Here is a 19,083-nt window from a genome sequence, read left to right as displayed (position 1 = left end):
AAACCATGCCGAAAGGCCCTTCCTCGCCTCTCTTCAAATATCTTTCTCTTCTGCTTATTCTTCCTTCAAGGCTCTACTTTTCAGTATGGAGTCAACTCCACCACCCACTTCTATCTGTCATGTCTCCAGGTCTACTTTTGTCATAGCATCCCCCTTTTGTTCCAGCCTTTCTCTTTTGGTTCAACAGTGGAATCAGCTACCTAGGGAGGTGGTGAGTTACCTCTCACTGGCAGTCTTTAAGCAGAGGGTGGACAAACATTTCTCAGGGATGCTCTAGGCTAATCCTGCACTAAGTAGGGGGTTGGACTAGATGGCCTGTATGTAGGGTTGCCAGGTCCCTCTTCACCACTGGCAGGAGGTTTTTAGGACAGAGCCTGAGGAGGGCGGGATTTGGGGAGGGGAGGGACTTCAATGCCATAGAGTCCAATTGCCAAAGCGGCCATTTTCTCCAGGTGAACTGATCTCTATCGGCTGGAGATCTGTTGTAATAGCAGGAAATCTCCAGCTAGTACCTGGAGGTTGGCAACCCTACCAGTATGGCCCCTTCCAACTCTACGATTCTATGATTTTTATATAATGAAGTCCATCAGGCTAACTGATGGACTTCACCACCCACACTTTTCCTTGTAACTGTGCCTGGTTGTTTAGATGTGAGCTGAAGTTATATTCTTTGAATAGACAGATCTTCCCAAGACAGATTTATTCTTGACTAGGACAGCTTGCCCTTTGTTTATCTATTACCCTGCAATTTATTTTACAGCTTATATTAGTCACTGGAGACACAGAGAATGAAAGAAAACAAGTTTATTTAACTGGTCAGAGTAACAAAGTAACTGTGGGCTGGGTCTGAAGAGTGTACATATTTACAATTTTAATTTTTTGAGAGGTTTAAAGTCATGAATGACGAGCCCCGTGGCGCAGAGTGTTAAGCTGCAGTACTGCAGTCAAAAGCTCTGCTCACGACCTGAGTTCGATCCCAACGGAAGTTGGTTTCAGGTAGCCGGCTCAAGGTTGACTCAGCCTTCCATTCTTCCGAGGTCGGTGAAATGAGGACCCAGCTTGCTGGGGGTAAAGGGAAGATGACTGGGGAAGGCACTGGCAAACCACCCCGCAAACAAAGTCTGCCTTGGAAACGTCGGGATGTGACGTCACCCCATGGGTCAGGAATGACCCGGTGCTTGCACAGGGGACCTTTACCTTTTTTAAAGTCATGAATACCACAGTAGATCCGCTTTTTGTTTTTAACTGTTTTTGAGAGGAGCAGCATGGAAACCCTTGCTGGTTCACTACAGTCTCTCCTGCCTGATCAGGATACATCCTAACCCCTCTCCCTCAATACCCACATCTCCAGAAAACTCCCCATTTGATCAGGGGTTAAACTGTTTTATTTTCCTGACATTCAAGTCTTCCTCCCACACCACTCAAAGGTGATTGGCTATAGCCAGAGGAGGCAAACTCTTACTTGTCCATCTCTTAGCTTACTTATCTCCTGGAATTTCTTTCCACTGCAAAACAAGCAAGCGAGCAATAACTAGATAAACTAGGAGATCTGTGAATGGGTCTCCCAGTCAGTTTTTAAAATTAGTAAATGGCAGCCATAAGGGAGTGGGAGTTGTACTGGGACCATGATATGGACAGGTAAACACTTTCCCCCTACAGCATTTTCTGGACCTCAGACTGTCCTCCCCTAGCCTTACAACTGGGAGAAACATTAGGGTTGCCAGGTCCCTCTTCATCACCAATGGGAGGATTTTGGGGCAGAGCCTGAGGAGGGCAGGGACTTCGATGTCATAGAGCCCAATTGCCAAAACAGCCGTTTTCTCCAGGTGAACTTATCTGTATCAGCTGGAGATCAGTTGAAATAGCAGCAGATCTCCAGCTAGTAGCTGGAGGTTGGCAACCCTAAGAAACGTACAGGTTGCCTGACGTTTCTCTCAGGGGCTCAAATAGCAACTTTGGTGGTTGGACTGAGGTAAGGAAAATTGCATTAAAGGAAAGGGTTAATCCCATCCTTTCCCAACCCCAACCCCTGCTGAATTGCTTCACAAACCACTGCTGACATCTTCTTTTAAACTCAAACAGCTATCATAATTGAAGATTTAGGGGGTGGAATATCTCTTTTCTGGTGGACCATTTTTCTTGTGAAAACTGCCTCCCTTTGAGCTGTTATTTCCCTCATGAAGAGGAGTTACAGGTACTCATAATCTTTTCCCCATTAGAGCAAAAACTAACTTGAAGGAGAACATTTTGATTGGGGCGGGGGGGGGGGGATAGCCTGCAGGGAAACAGTTAAGTATCCCCTCCTCCCATATCAAGTTCAAATCCTGCTGCTGTCTGGGGTTTTTAAAAAAACCTAAGGGAAAATATTCACAGAACTGAATATCGTATGTAGTTTGACCTTCTGTCTCTGGAACTAATTGCCAGAGGACATGTAGGTACAGCAATTAAACAGATGTTTTAAGAGTGCATATGAAACGACATATAGTGGTCTCTTTGTGTTTCTATAGCATTTCAGATTCAAATTCAGTCCACAGGAATTTGACATCTACAGACTGTTTATAATGCCCAATGCGTTAAAAATTCTTTTTCATAAACTTAGAATTAACAAGCAAATGCTATTGAAGGTACCCTTACCCTGCATATATGTCAAAATCTGGTACGTTTATACAGCCCTCATAGTTACTGTTCTAAAGCTGAAGGAATAAATCTATCTGATCTATAAATACTTTACACTCCCTGGAGAAACTGGGTCAGAGAACAAGCCGGGCTGGCACCGAGAACTTCAGCAATCATGCAAAACAGTGGCTCTAAGGGCCCTGCTGGCAACGCACATCAGCAAAGAGAGGGAACTTTTTTTTGGCTTCGGTTTCTGTATATTGTTACAATTTCATAAACTTGGTCATATTGCACACCCCATGGAGCCCCTCTCAGTAGAAGCAGGGCTCTTGGTTTTGCTCCAAATGCAGTGTTGTTCTTTGGTGCTGCACTTTGTTTTCATAAGAGTGAATGGAAGCTATTAACTTACTAGGGGGCGGGGATGTAGCAGAGGCACCCTCAGGCCAAGCAAGCTAGGCAAGAAAGAGTCGGTTGACACAGGGCAGGAGGTTCATGCATAGGGTTGCCAGGTCCCCTCTTTGCCACCAGCAGGAGGTTTTTGGGGTGGAGCCTGAGGAGGGTGGGGTTTGGGGAGGGGAGGGACTTCAATGGCATAGAGCTCAATTGCCAAAGCGGCCATTTTCTCCAGGTGAAATAGTGTGAGAGCTCCAGCTAGTACCTGGAGGTTGGCAACTCTATTCATGCAGGTTGGTTGGCTCAGGCCATCTGTGGGAGTCTCAGTCCTTAGGCCACTTGGACTGGACTGGTGGAGAGGGTGTAGCCCTCTTCCAGCTGGATGGGGTGTAGGGTTGCCCACTCCGGGTTGGGAAATACTTAGAGATTTTTGGGGCGGAGCCTGAGGAGAGTTTGGGGAGGGACTTCAGTGCCATAGAATCCAATTGCCAAAGCGGTCATTTTCTCCAGGTGAACTGATCTCTATCGGCTGGAGATCAGTTGTAATAGCAGAAGATCTCCAGCTAGCACCTGGAGCTTGGCAACCCTAATGGGGTGGGACTGGTTAGCATGCCCTGGGAGCAGACAAAAGAAAGATTAAGAAAGGCAGGCTGCTCAGGAAGGGTCCGCATGCTTGGCTGGGTGCTGAAGGAAGTGTCCTGCTGGTATCTGTGGCAGAGCCAGTGAGAAAAGTCTGCTTGCCTGGGGAAATGATCTCTTTAAGCTATGCACGTGCCTCAGCTATGATGACTGAGCTGGGGGGGAGGGGGTGTCAGGTTTGCAGCTCTTCCAGTGGTCTTAATGTTCATATACCTGAAGAAAGTAATAAGAGCCTGTTCTGTCTTAGTTCTGTTTCTTGGTCACACTTGTGTAACGCTTGCAAAAATTTCATGGGTGTTATGTGTGTGGTGGCAACCCAGATATAGAGCAAGGGATAGCTGCAGCCTTTTGACCCTTACACCTCACTTCTTGAGTGCCCCCTACCCCAAATATTTGCCACACCTCACCTACTCACTACCAATCTCACACCTGCCTCACCGCCACTACTCATTCTTTCTCCCTATCCTTGTTTGCTCTACTCGTAACCGGCTTGGATGCTGTCATAAATTTCCACTCACAGAAGGTGAGGAGATGAATATTCACCACTGCAGATCCTCAGTTCACCCCATGATGGTTCTTGAGGTTCATCTGTCCCCCAGAAGCAGCATTTTGGGGAGCGTTTTGGGCTGCAGCAGGAGCGGGGAGGCAAAGAAATCCCATTCCATTGATGGAAATGCTTTCAATAAGTGGAGATTTACCGTAGGGTCCAGTTCATTAGCCCTTTTGTCTCCCTCCACAAATGGAGCCTTGATTTGGAATTATGGACCAGATAAGATATCAGAAACCCTTTCCCCACGCCCCAAGTAAGTTTCCAGCATTCTAGCTCTTCTTTCGACACACTAACCATGACATAAATAGAACATATCAGCCCGGGGAAAATGTGGCTGGGCAGTGCAACAGCCACTGGAACCAGTTGTGCAGTGGCCACTAGCAGACTGGGTTGGGCTGAGTTGTATAATGGCTGCCACTGTCCGGTCAGGACAAGTTGTCTGGGTAGCAAGTTTCTGGGGGCCACCGCTGGGCCTATCCCTGTTGAAGCCTCCTTTGTGAAGAAGGGGTGGCACCTTTTCCAGGGATAGCTTGACCTCCTGGTCCACTGCCCCCCCCCCTGCTTTCTTTACAAAAGCCAAGGCTTGGAAAGCTTGCCAATATTGTTATAGTTGCTTAGCAACCCACAACAGCCACTGAGAATTCAGTGGGCACTCTTTTCTTATAGCTACAGACATTGTTTCTATAATTTTGGGGAGTTTTAATCTCCCCATTATTATTATTTTAATTAATTTTAATTTCTGTAACCCTGGGACTTTCTTCAAGTTTGTAGAGAAATCCATCCTGGTCTGTCCCTAAGCTCTGTTTTGCTGCTCTGTCAATCATATCCTCTATGGCATGGTTCAGAAATAGATGTACTGATACTAGTTAAAGGTGGCAAATTTGATAGGAAAGAGACAAAGAAAGCTGAAAACTACTGGCCCATCCAGATCTTAAGGATAAAAGACTTTCTGCCAGGCTTGATCCTACAGATTTTTTCTTTTAAAATTTACTTGCAAACTTTTACTTCTATCAAAAGTCATATGAGTAACTTTGTCATGCCAAAGAGCTTGCAGAAGGACACAGTTCGCATTTTCTCAGGCCTGCAGGCAAGCACCACCAAACCTCTGTGACAAGTTGAAATGTAATTTCTATATAATTGCCAAGTGACTCAATAATACTGGTTTTCAGGTTATATTTTTGCCATTTTCATTTTCAGAAAGCTGTACTAACTGAAAAAAATAATAACCCAGATTACAATGATGTAATAAAACTGAGCACAATTTCCCTTACAACAAAACATACCAAAAGGTTTTTTTTTAAAGGATCTATTATGCTGGAAGCTTCTGGGGGGGCGGAAGTAAAGCCATAATTTATAACTTAGTTTGATATTTCAGTAATATTTCTTCTCCAAGTGTTACAGCTTCAGTCTTGCTTGTAACATTTGTTTGAAGGAATTATGTAGAGGCTGAACGTTCTTCCCTCTCATGACATCTAGTTAATTTAAAGCTCCTTTACTGATGTGAATTTTAACTGTAGCCTTTCCTCTTAAGAGGTCATCTCAGACATTTCAGATTATCTGTAGCTATTCTCTTTAAAATTAACTCATTCTGAATAGCCCATTCACAGCAAACACGTTAGACTTTTCCCTGCCAGTTTTTCAATCTATGCATCAGCAGCAGCAGCACCTGATATTACAATGTTAATGTTAATTTTACCCATTGGACCATTTGGTAAGTCAGAATGCTGGGTTCCCCCCCCCTTATAATTGCAATATTTTTTAAAAAAACTGCCCGTTTTTGACACTTGTTTGTTGCATGCAAAACTGCATTGGTAAAATATTTATACTTTATCATGATAACAAGCTGAAAAGAGCTCAGAATTCATTTGGGCATCAGTTCTGGCATATAACAAATTACAGGATGGAGCCTAATAGAAAAACGCCAATGTGTTTGTGTGATGACATCTCCAGACATAGAAATTAGGGACTTAAATTTCACGACCTACAAACTTAAAAAAAAAAACTTTCCTTTTTTATACTTGAGGCTTCTTGGACTGTTCAGTATTCTACTCCTCAGTGAGGGCAATGCCTGGACTCAGGATGCCACCTGGCATTCATGTGGCCTATTATGAGGGGACTGTAGGCTTGAAAGAAGCACACATTGTGTGTGTAAAGTGCCTTCAAGTCGCAGCCGACTTATGTCAACCCTTTTTGGGGTTTTCATGGCAAGAGACTAACAGAGGTGGTTTGCCAGTGCCTTCCTCTGCACAGCAACCCTGGTATTCCTTGGTGGTCTCCCATCCAAATACTAACCAGGGCTGACCCTGCTTAGCTTCTGAGATCTGACGAGATCAGGCTAGCCTGGGCCATCCAGGTCAGGCCTAAGCACACATTAGGCTTGAAGAAAACAACTAAGAAACAGGTTTATTTCAGTGGTATGTGAGGCTTTCCCCTTTCTCCACCCTTCTCTGTTATGGTACCTGAACAGGCCCTAAGCAATCCTGGGACACCACACATGGTGTACAGGACTGGAGCTAGTGTGCAAAGGATGGAACAGTGCTGTGTAGCCAGAGACAAAAAGGGGTCTCCTGGCATCTATCTTGTTTGTGCCAAGGCTGTAGCAAGCTGACTGGTCTGAACCTGCAAGGTTGTGCCATACTCTTCCCCTGAAAGGAATGTTGCTGCTTTTCCATGATCACAAAAGAAGACTATCCTTTTGCATTTCTATACCCTTCCTGCAGTAGATAGTAAGCATCCTGCCAGATCTCATCAACCCTATTCAGATGGACTTAATTCCATCCTGTAGCCAGCCAAGCCCTCTTGCTGACTTACTTCCGGGACCCCACCTTAAATCCCAACTTTATCACTCGATGCTTGGACACTTAATCTCAAGTGTCCCAGCCATCATCTCCTGATGACCTTATTCACTGCACCCTATTAATCCTATCTTAAGCAATCAAGCCTTTGTCATTGGCAATGATCTGCCATTCCCAGACATTGCCAGTCATAGCCACCAGCTACATTTCAGGGAATAAGTATAGCCCCTTTGGCCATAGTCAAATTGCTACCACTTCCTTGATCCAAAGTGTGAGCCACAGTACTTGCATGTGCCCTTTTCCTTGCTAGTAGTGCTGGCCATTACTTGCTTTTTGCTGCTGTCATTCTGGACCTCGCTCTTCAGGAAGGTAACTATATGCCCCCCCCCCCGGGGACCCTTATATCCTTGTGACCAACCCCTCAAATCTTTACCTTCTTAGCTCTGTATGTGTTGGGAATTTTGTATGTGTGTGCAACTAATTTGATTACTTTTAATAAAATCCTTAAAATTCATAAAAGCCTTGTTACTGGGTCGCTTTCCATTGTTTCACTCATCTGGAGCAGAATTGGTTAAAAGACCCCCACGCCAGCTTCTTGCAAAGCTCTATCTAGTCTCCAGCTAATTTCCCCCAATAAACGGAGGCCCCCTGTGCAACAGTTACAAAGCAGGTTTCTTGTTTGACTGATTCAGACTTATAACATGGAATAGAGAAGCTTTTCATTGTTTTTGATCGGAACAGCACACTAACTTTACAACACAGAGGAGACAGGTTTGCCTCTTTTTAACTGTAAGGAACTGCACCCAAATCCTACCTATCTTCAAAATACCTAAAGTGCCTAATGATGTCCCTACCTAACCAGCAGACCTCCTAAGACAAATATCCAACAACCCTCAACTCTGTCAGTTGGTCAGCAGTTACTGCCAAACTTCTTCCATTCTGCATTTGAAAGTGATTGTCTGAGGATCCTGGAGGGCAGAACTTGAAACCGTCCATCACAGTTTGCCATGACTCTCTTGCAATACGTATCATTTGCAAGGAAAAAAGTTGAGAGAGCGCTATAGTTAAAATGGTTGTTTGAAAAGCCCAGATGCCAGGTGGACCTTAAAATTACCTTCGTCTTTTTTGTCTCTGTTCACAGCATGTTAACTAGCAATGACATTGTGTTCCCTATTCAAAAGAGCAAATTCACATAGTTAAATCACACTAGTGGTTTGCTTACAGAGATAATTTTGGGCCTCCTTCAGAGGGAATAAATTATGCACCTGTTTAGGTTTTGTGAAACCATTCATAGTTTCCCTCTTTGAATGGCCTCTTCGGCACCTTGCTGTCTTTTAATTTTGTACTTTCCTTTGTCACAAAGAGGACTAGCGGGGTGGCCATAAAATTTGGATTTTTTGTTGTTGTTGTTGGAGTTAAAAATATGTATTTTTGACAGAATTGAAGTTTTATTATTGAAGCACTAGGTTTAGAGTCAAAAGATGTAACTACATTTTTTGGCCAAACTAGAAATGTCATTTACTATAAATACAACCCCAAAGTGGTCTGAGGTTATTACTGTGATTACTCCTTTGTACAATGCTTTCTCTCTACAAAGTGCCTAACAATTAGCTCGCTTATTGCCACGCTTTATATCAGAACAAAATGTTATAAATTAATGGTATAAAATTAATTTTATTGTACCGATTCCATTATCTTGGTATCACCTGCAGGAATCTTGTAAGCCAAGTCCGCCTCAAAAACCTTTGCCAGCTGATCCTCAGAACAAGGCTACCCGGCCGAACGGTGATTCCAGAACGGTGCTTGGGCCTCAGATTGCGCCAGTCAGGTTAGTTTGGTCATCCAGCTGTATGCTTCAAACAGAAGAACGTTTCTCCGAAACACTGAAAAATAGAGTTGGCTTTGAGCCCATTCCGGAGTGGGGGTGGTGGTTCTGTGGTGGCCGGAGGCGGCGCGGCCACACCACCTCCAGAGCGGCTTGCTGCCAGTGCGACAAGCCGAAAAAAGAAATCGAATTAATTTTATTCTTAAAACCCTGTGCAACTCCCCATTCAGTTGCACGGAGCTGGGCCATGATTTTGCAGGCGTATCTTGGTGCCTGCAAAATGGAGCTTTTATCTAGTTAATTTGATTTATTATTCATTCTGCTGTGCCGCTGTCCCCAACAAAGCTGGGCTTGGAGACGCTGACAACAAAATTACACACGTTAACTTCAATAAATACAATTAAAACCATTATTATAATAATAATTAAAGCCCCATATATATAACCATTACTAAAATCACAATATACTGGTACATAGGTACCTAAATGGCGCAACTCAGTGGTGTCTCTGGTATGCAGGGCCAACAAGGGCAAGTCAACAGCAGACGTCCCCCTGTCTAGTAGTCAACTAGCTAAGGATGTTAAAAAGAAGGGGGGAAACAGGGGCCCCAAAGGGGGTTAGGAAGCTGCCTAAAGGCAGCTCCACCCCTGGGCATGCCCCCAGACCAACCCCCAGAGGCCAGCGTGGGGAGATATGCCGGGGGAATGCCAGCGGGGGGCTGGCGTAAGTTGCCCTACGCCAGTGTCCATGCCCCTTTGCATGGTGCAAGTGGTATGGATGCCGGCATAGGGGTCACACTGGCTCCTTTGGGCATTTACCCCCCTCCCATAGGAATGGTCTGTTGAAGGGTGTTGTTTCTTTCCCACAAAAAAATGCTCATCTAACTAAGAACGGATATGCAGACAAGGCCATTGAGCCACCACCCATCCCTGGATACCGATTCCTGGGATACCAGAACCAACTCAGATCCTATGAAAAAACATTTGCTGTTAGCGTGAATAGGCTAATAAATGGAGATCTCTACGTGCACCATACATTTTCCTCCCATTTATATACCGTTTCCTCCAAGGAGGTCATGGCAATATACATTGTCCCCTCCCCTATTTTATCTTCACAGTGACCGTGGTGTGTAGGTTAGGCTGAGCAATCGTGACGGATCAAAGGTCACATTTTTCCTTTCCCTCAACTTCCATGCAGGGGCTCCTGGGCCCTCAGGGCAATCAGGACCCCCAGAATATTGTCCTACTTGTTCTCCCATCTTAACAAGTGTATTTGTAGGGAAATGGCACAATAAAACGAAATTCTGAAATTCTACTGTGATTACTTGTTCTTACCTCTGCACCTCCCTGTGTTTAATCTGAGATACAAACATAGCAAAAGCACTCTACTTTTCAGTAGAAATTCCATTGTTTTGTTCCATGAAATATTATAAAGAATATACATTTGCTGAAGTTCCATAATTAAATATGACAAATAATGCCATTAAAAATGCAGTATTTAGGGATGAATTTAGTATATTCTTCCAGCTCCAAATGCATTCATTGGCTTGGTGGAAAAATTAGTTATATGAATTATCTATTAGACTGAAAATAACATACTTTGTGTGCAATCCTGTGCACACTTCCAGAGAGTAAGCACCACTGAACATAGGGGAACTTACTTCTGTATAGACATGTGAAGGATTGTGCTGTTTGTGTTACTAATAAGATGAATTTTTCATTTTCTTTTCAGAGAGCCAGGGCCAGCCTTTATCTGTGATGGGTCATAGGGTAGCCTCTGAGCATCAGCAAAGTGAAGATTAATTTTTTGGGGGTGGGGCAGTGGCTGAGTGGTAGATCATCTGCTTTGCATATGAAAGGTCCCAGGTTCAATCCCCAACATCTCCAGGGCTTCGTTCAAACAAAGCATCTCCCATATTTCAGCCTTTTCACTGGTGCATTTTTTAATGTTTCCCCATGACCTCATCCTGTATTTGTGCACAAAATGTTAACAACACATTCCTTCCGCTAACCCCACCCCCCAGTTTATTTTAAACCTATCTTGTGTCTGAAAGGGAAACAGTGCAATTGCAGGACTTCAGTGAAGTACTAGTCAGTTACTCTTTTCATTTGTTGCAGCACTTAGTGTAAGAGAAGTTAATCACCTGCCTTTCAAACAGAAAGGAGGGAGAGAGGATCGTCAGGGGTTGTTCAAATAGAAAAAGGTTTTCTTTAAAGGTATAGTGTTATTCCTATCCACCATTACTTATGCTTGTGAATATTTTTTTTTAATCACCCAGCCTGCCTTTTAGGGAGGGAAAGGAGATTGTTGGAGGTGGTCTCTGCAAATACATGGAGGATTTTTAAAAAGACATTGTATTATTTCTATGCTCCATTACCCATGCTCTTCAAAATAACAAAAGCATTAAAACAGAGTAGGTGGAGAATCCTGATGGTCACATGAAAACACAGGCAGGGAAGGCTTCAATGTACATCTAAAAATGTACTGCTCAAAATGGAGAGAAAACAGATTGCCCTGATCTGTCTGAAATTACCATTGCAAGGGCAATTTTATACAGAATCACATTCACAATCTACCACAGAACACCACTCTGATGTGGAAGCAGCCCAGAGAAGATGGATCAGATAACAGTAAACGTGAAAGAGTCTGGAGAACTGATACCAGTCAGAATAATATAATACTTTCTTTGCTAGACCAATGGTCTGACTGATGCATTATGATTATTCCTTGGGGAAAGTGTGCCACATAATTGGAATACAAAAAAAAAAAAACCAAATCCTGATAGATCTTGATAAAATCCTTATAGGTGAAGTGAATAGCATGAATACAAAAACTAACTAAACATTTGTTGGAATATCAGATCACGAATGTTGAACAAGGATACACATTTCAGTGGTGTGTTACCTTTAGGCCCATTACTAGGATTGTGTTTTTGGTGCACGTCCATATCAATGTCTTGAGAGATTAAAATGAATAGCAGGAACTGTTCTAGGTGGGGGACCATTCTTGTTGCAGCAGACCAACCAATATCTTCATTAAATCTTTTAAAAATAGTATCTTCAAACATCTTTATTTCTATATAGCAATCACAAGTTCAAATAAAGATAAGTAGGAGCTAATAAATCCAATTTTACCTGAATCAATGGACCTGAATGTCCTTGTTTTCCAAAGCAGATACAACCATGCTCCCTCCAACAGGAAGTTAATACTGTGGTTTCCGATACAGTTCAATTAATGTGTTTTTAATTAATGTTAAGATTTTGGAAATATTCTCTTGACCCTCCTTTTTTCCCCTCCAAATAGGACTGCACCTAAACATCCGCTTCCTGTGCCTAGATCCTGCAATGTTGCCTATCGGAAATGACAAAGTACAGCATCATTTCTATCCTGAAAAGTGAAGACATAAGTTTGCACTATTTTCAATTCTTGTTGGAGATCAATATTTTTATATCAATAGGTAGACCTTTTTAATGTTCAACCTCCCCCCCACCCCCATTATTTTTAAAAACTCTGAGCTACTGCCTTTGGTGCTATGCTGTGTGAAGGTGGTCTGCGTCCTTGCTCAGGTACTTGTAAATTATTAATTTATATTGAATATTTATTACAGTGCAGAGCACTGTAGTAGATATTGTTTCACCATAGCTGAGTTTACCTTGGAAAGAAGCCATTTTTGCAATTTCTAAGCAGCCTCAAACCACCCTTCATTACAGATTTCTCAATAGGCTGTACAGGTGTCTCAAAGGTTGTTTAGTTTGAATCTGTTATTTACAGCATTCTGATTAGGGCTGACATGAAACTTTGCTGAAATCAAGGGACTTCTGGAATTTCAAACATTATTGGCTGATATTTTGATTCTGGAATCTGAAGGCAAAATATGATTTTATGAAGAACTTTGATGGCATCTGAATTAACAAAGACCTGTTCTGTCCAGTTGATAAAACTTAAAGTCTAATTGTCTAGATGCATGTGTTTTCTGAGCTTGGGTGTTAGAACATCATATAATGCTTTCTGTATAAAAATTCAGATACTACACTTTGGAATCAGATATTCTTCTCTAACACTATATAGTGTATCATTTTATCATTGCTTGCTGAAAATGAGTGATAACTGACCTAATCTTGTGCGGTAGCAAAATAGTGCCTAGGAACGGGTATTGGGGTTTCCCTGCCTGTACAATTCTGCAATAGACAACCATATGCAAGTCCAGTGCACATGATGTTTCAGGAAAGCAGATTCCCTCCAGCATGGTACAGCGGTACCTTACAAGTCATTTGTTCTACACAACTAAAAGTTCTGGAAGAGGTGGAACTGTTTACACTTCATGCAGCATCACAGAGGAATGTGGGACCTGTCAGAGCCACAGAAGACTTAACGACCATTTATCAACTTCAACTAGCACTAGGGTTGCCAACCTCCAGGTACTAGCTGGAGATCTCCTGCTATTACAGCTGATCTCCAGCCAATAGAAATCAGTTCACTTGGAGAAAATTGTCACTTTGGCAACTGGACTCTATGTCATTGAAGTCCCTCCCCTAACCCTGACCTTCTTAGGCTCCGCCCCAAAAACCTCCCGCTGGTGGCGAAGAAGGACCTATCAACCCTAACTAGGGCTCAAAAATGTGAACAAGAGGGCCCTGTTTCCCTTGCAATGGGAATGGAGTAACCCAGGCAGTGCAAGCACTGGAACTATATAACCTGTTGTGAAATGTGGGGCTAAGCAACAACTGTTTTGAGGGGAATTCTGCAAAAATGTAATGCATGTAAAAACTTTCAGGCACCTCTTTGTACCATCTACCTCTCCCATCAATGGCCAGGTTTGATCATTATAACAGAAAAGCACTGAGCAAGTTTTGAGGCCCTGAATAGTCATTTTGATGGGAAACCAACCTTGACTACCCTATTTCAAATGCATGACATTGGAGACCACTGCAAATTCCACAGTCAATGTCACAGAAGGATTCATTTCAGCTCTAGTATTTTTTTCTTATCAATAAATAATCTATTTTAAAGTCTTGTAATTTCAACAAAGGTTCAAATAGTACAAGCCATCTTTCCCCCATAATATGGTGAAAAACCCCAGACTCTGTTATCATATCTCAGTGTACTGTAACAGTGAAAATACCTTACCTGACTGTTCAGAACTAGTTGAGAGCTTGTACTTCATGAAAATGCATACATTTTCAACATATTTTCTTAATGAAAAGTACTGTATATTATACAAGGCTATTTTAACCTCATTTTTAGACATAGTACATAACTTCTGAGTTAGTGCAAGATGTCAGGTTTTTTGATGTTAAGTGTTTTGGTGCTTGGTAAATTAACTTCAATCAGGGCAGCAGAAGGTACTGGCCTCTTTCCTGTACTGTGTTAGAGTAGCTCACATGGCCATATTGATTATGGGGTTATTTCCATATATCACCAACACAGCTGCCATTCAGTTTTCTCAGACATAAAGTAAGCAGAGGGCAAGGTGCTTGCCTAAGGGTTGAAGAGAGGGCACTTCTTACAAAGAAATGATAGGATTGCCCCAACCACACTCATATCAGTCAATCTCCATCATGACACATCTGCTGATCTTATAACTATCAAATCTGCCCCTATATTAGGCCAGTTTCATGCAAAGCAATCTGTAATGTTAAAAACCGACCTAACATTTTCAGAAGAGACAGAATATTTTACTTCTCTGTTTATTTTTTAAAGCTGTATTTTACAAGTAATAATTGTAGCAATGTCTTCCACGGAACAAGTGAGCTGTTCTGCATCTTCTTTCTTTCTATGGATTTTTCCGTGTTTAGTTCTGAGCTACTTCCAGAATTTAAAGGAATAAAAGAAAAATGCACATATCTAGCAATCAGTCGATTAATCTCTATATTGTATGATCAACTGATATTTTCAGTGATATGTACAAAAACTCAGTTAACGATGTTCCTTCATCATCCAGGATCTGGTGTCAAAGGGTACTTTTAAAAAATCTACAATGTCTGAATTCAGCCCATATGGTCTCGCTTTCATGTATGGTTCAGTATCTTTCTGAAAGTATAATCATTTTCATAACTGTTATAAAGATTAAGGTAGATTAATTTCTCCTTTCTTCCTTTCTTTTACCAATGCTAAACCAAAACCAATTGGGGATACCTTTCTTTCAGCCTCTGCTAAATGTTCCCTCTCTCCCTGTTATCATAACATTAACAAAGACTTTGTTCTATATTAAGCAAAACTGTTTCCAGCTTCCCGACCATTGGTAATCTCTGTTGTCTCTACAGTGTGATAAAGCCCACAGAGTCACTGGTCTGTGCTTCTTCAAGCAAAGAGACAGAAGACCTTTGGTCTTTCCCCAGTAATTTAGCTTTCCCAATTACTGTGCTCTGTATCTAGGCAACCACAGTAGTCATGCTTATGAATAAACCAAACAAATATATCCACATCACAACCAAAACCAATAAAGCAAAAGAGAATCCTCTTGGGGGGGGGGGGAAATCAGATGTTAAAGTTTGCATATGTTGCTATGTAATTTCTGAAGTGTTAATTTATACGGCATTCTGGAAATGTTAATGTAATATTTATGCTAAATGATAGTGGTACTCAGGTATTTAAGATTGGATTTGGCATTTCAGTTGAAATGAAAGGCAGGTGTTCTTTAAATTACCTTTCATGCATCTTGAGTACTTGCCTGTTTTTCTAAAGGCATCTTGTTGCCTTCTTTCTTCTGGTGATTTCATTTTGTTGGACTGCCTTTAATAGGAAAGCCCTACATGCTTATTATTAAAGTAGCTATCACATTTTATTTCAGTTAGCATTGCCTAAAGAAGACACCAGCCTTGGTAAATCCCTTTTTTTCTTCTGGTTATAACACACATTTTGTTATAACCAGTTAACTTGTTCTGATTTCTAATTGTAAAAACAAAAAAACACACAAAAAACCCTGAAGCAATAAGCAATACTGTTTTAGAGCTGAAATGTACATTCAAGAAATACTCTGAATATTTTCTGTTGCCTCATTTCATCAGGCCCCCTAGGCATACGATAGGAGGATGGTGAATGAGATGTGAGGTCCTGTTTATGTGTCAATCTGCACTTGGTTCCAGGTCATGTGCCATGTGTAGAAAAGAGGCCAGATAAGTGGAGATCAGAGGCATATCACACTGTAAGTCTGAACATACGTCTGCCTGTGTGATCCTGGTTGGTGCCTCACATTGCAGAGGAAGATGCGCAGTTCCATTTCATCTTCCTATACAAACAAGGGAGGATATCCTTATTTGCTATTTGTGTGCAGTTATTGCTATACTTGTGCATATCAATAAACTCGAACTGAAAATAAACCAAAAATTAGCTGTTTCGGTACATTTCCAGTTCAGGTTTACCGAATGCACAAACCTGGGGAGAAAGCGAAAACCGAATAAGAAATGGGTCGCCCCCCCCACACACACAGAGAATCATTGCAGTCTTCACAATATTTCTCTATGGAGGAGGGGGCGACCCCTTCCGGACCGCATAAAATCGGACCCCCTGACCCAATCTTCACAAAACTTTGGGGGTTGTGCAAAGAGAGTCCCTTCTAGCTACATTACAAATTTGGGGGCTCTGCCTCGAAAAATAACCCTTCTGGGGCTGAATTGTTTTGGTAAACCCAAAAATAAGCCGAATGCCAATATTTACCGGTATGGGTATTCGGCTTATTTCAGGTCCCCCCCCCCAAAAAAATCGGTCCCAATAAACCCAAACCCGAAATTTACGAATTTTTTTTTTTTGGCACAACCCTATTTATTGTCCATGGATCCCTAGTTTAATATACCTTGTTGTGCAACTGTTCTTGAATTTGGGCAATTGATTCTAATGGAATTATACATATTAAAACCGGTGTTACTAATATTTTATTCAACACTTTAAACAATCTTAACATCTAAACAAAAGTATAAGATAAATCCTTCATGCAGTCAAATGTTATACTCAAAGCTATTGCTCATGGGTAAAATATAGAAAGAGAACAATAAATAGTTCATAAACATTTTCTCAGGGAGCCTCACAACTTATCTATCCTGCAGGCCCTCTGACAGTGGCTATTTCAAGGTGGAACAAAACAATAGAAAAGAGGGCCGCACCAAACCCGAACGAAGGCAAAAAATCAAAATAGCAATTGGTGCAAGGGGAAAGTATTTAATAATTAAATTACCCCTATCCATTTCACATACACTTCCTCAGGGGGATCTTTCTTAATTCAAATGTCCCAAGCAAGCAATGAAACAATTACAAATTCATGATTGTTTGGGACGTTTGCAGTAAAAAAGATTCCCCTGAGGAAGCATATGCAAAATGTGTCGGGGTAATTATTAAATATTTTCCCCTTGCACCAATTGCTGTTTTTTATTTCAAGGTGGGAACCAATGGGTAACCACAAGCCTCACTGGACAATAGTCTTGCACACTTTCCTGAAACATGGGTTGGGTGCCATGCTTCTCAAAACAGCCATAGGCAATATGTCAAGAAGCCACATGTGGCTCCCGAGCCACTGAGTGTCACTGTTTTGAAGCATGATGATTAAAATAATAGAAAACACCAGAAAGACCTAACTAGAGATCTATAATAAAAACACATGTTTTATAACTGGACTGAGAGACGACTGGGTTGGATACTATGTGCAGAAGCCTCTTCCCCCCCCCCCCTTCTGTATTCCCCAGTAGCTCTTTGTGATCTCCAAAAGTGTAATACTAGGGTTAGGGGGGACCCTCATGGATAAAACAGCATGTGAAACAGGAGCTGTAGTAAGGAGGGGAAATTGGGGAAAAGCTCCTGCTCTCCTTTATGGCAGCAGAAGAAATTAGCAGAGGAAACTATCTACAAGCAGAACAGATTGTTGAGATGTAATTTTGCCCAATTCCTCCTCCTTCCTGCAGCCCCCCTACACCATGACATTTTATTCACAGTAGCCCTGTCAAACTCTGACATCACCTTTTCAGGGGTCATGGGGCTATGGAGATCAGCAGGGGTAAGGAAAATCACCCCGCACACTTGTAGGGTCTGACCACAACAGCATATTTCTGTCACACAACTTTTAAATAAGGTTATATGAAAGCTGAACATTGCAAGCAAATATTTATATTTGTTATCGCTTGGCAAATAGTAGATTTTGTGTGGATTTCATGGGAGCTTGCTTTCTTAGTTTCAATGCTGAATGTTGTACATTGTAGAGAATACTGTTAAACCCTTGATGCAGCAAGGGGAACCTCATATTGTGGAGTCAGTAAAGGGAATCATGTTAAAGATGTCAAAATATAAATCAGCTGCAATTGCCCTTCTGAAATAAGCAATATGTAAAAGCACCTCTGAAATCAATGAGAGCTATGCATGTTAAACTAACTGTAGGTTTACAGTGCGAGGACATGTGCAGTGGATTATGCTTATACTGCATGGAAACCAAAATTGTACTGTGGAATCTTTAAGACTCATTGCTTCTACAGGATCTTAATGATCTTTCCTAAGCATACTTCCTTGGGAGTAAGGACTGATTTATATATCTATGTTTGTCACCTCAGCACTTGCTGCCTGATAACTCTCAAATGTGTGAGCTGTGTCTACCAAAAAGTATTTTATATGAACTGACATTGTGTGATAGGAAAATTGCACCCAGAACAGCTGGTATGTACATACAAGTCATCACTTAATGCTGCAGTCAATGCATGTTGATGCAACCCTCTTGCCATTGAAAGAAACTTATGGACATGTGCTAAACATGCTAAAGATTGAAATGTTAAATATATTTAGTTTTATTTGAACTACAAGCCATCACCTAGAGCCATAGATTCATGTACTCTATGATGCACACCAAAGGATCTCAGTTCTTTTCAACAAAGGGACCAACTCTTCATGTGCTTCCACATGCCCATGCGAATATTGCTTGACCTGCTCCATTAAAACGAATAGGGAAGTCATTTAACGTCAGGGAACTAGCATGCATTGTATCAGACTTTCGGATTCTGGATTTATAAACCTTAATAATGTGGCCTGCACAACCTATTTCCAAAACCTAAAGGTTTAGCCCATTTGACTGCTGTGGCTTGGATCCCACAGTAATCTCTGATTTCCACCAGTGGAGCAGAACTTACTCCGCTCCCTCCTGAGCTCAGAATGCCTCCGAAGTGTTGAAGCGGAGGACAGCGGACCCCCAGAAACAGCATGATGGCAGAGCGGGAAATCTGCACTAGGAAGGGGAATCAGCGTATATCACCCATCCTCCAGTTTGCAGAAATCCTCCACTGAACCCAATCCAA

At 41.9% G+C, this 19,083-nt stretch overlaps 1 protein-coding gene across 1 annotated transcript in view; it reads left to right on the top strand.

Moving 5' to 3' along the window:
• The window catches only part of ADAM12 (ADAM metallopeptidase domain 12), a 278,563-nt gene extending 266,381 nt beyond the window's left edge, over positions 1–12,182 (top strand). Inside the window, exons 23-24 of the mRNA XM_056850479.1 lie at positions 8,706–8,821; positions 12,122–12,182. Coding sequence (XP_056706457.1) covers positions 8,706–8,821; positions 12,122–12,182 — 177 coding nt within the window. The remainder of the gene's footprint in view (positions 1–8,705; positions 8,822–12,121) is intronic.
• The last annotated feature ends 6,901 nt before the right edge of the window (positions 12,183–19,083 follow it).

The sequence above is a fragment of the Euleptes europaea genome, chromosome 5 (assembly GCF_029931775.1).
Source record: "Euleptes europaea isolate rEulEur1 chromosome 5, rEulEur1.hap1, whole genome shotgun sequence".
NCBI classification, from domain to species: domain Eukaryota; kingdom Metazoa; phylum Chordata; class Lepidosauria; order Squamata; family Sphaerodactylidae; genus Euleptes; species Euleptes europaea.
Note: the sequence above shows the minus strand (reverse complement) of the source record. Positions and strands in the feature narration are given on the sequence as shown.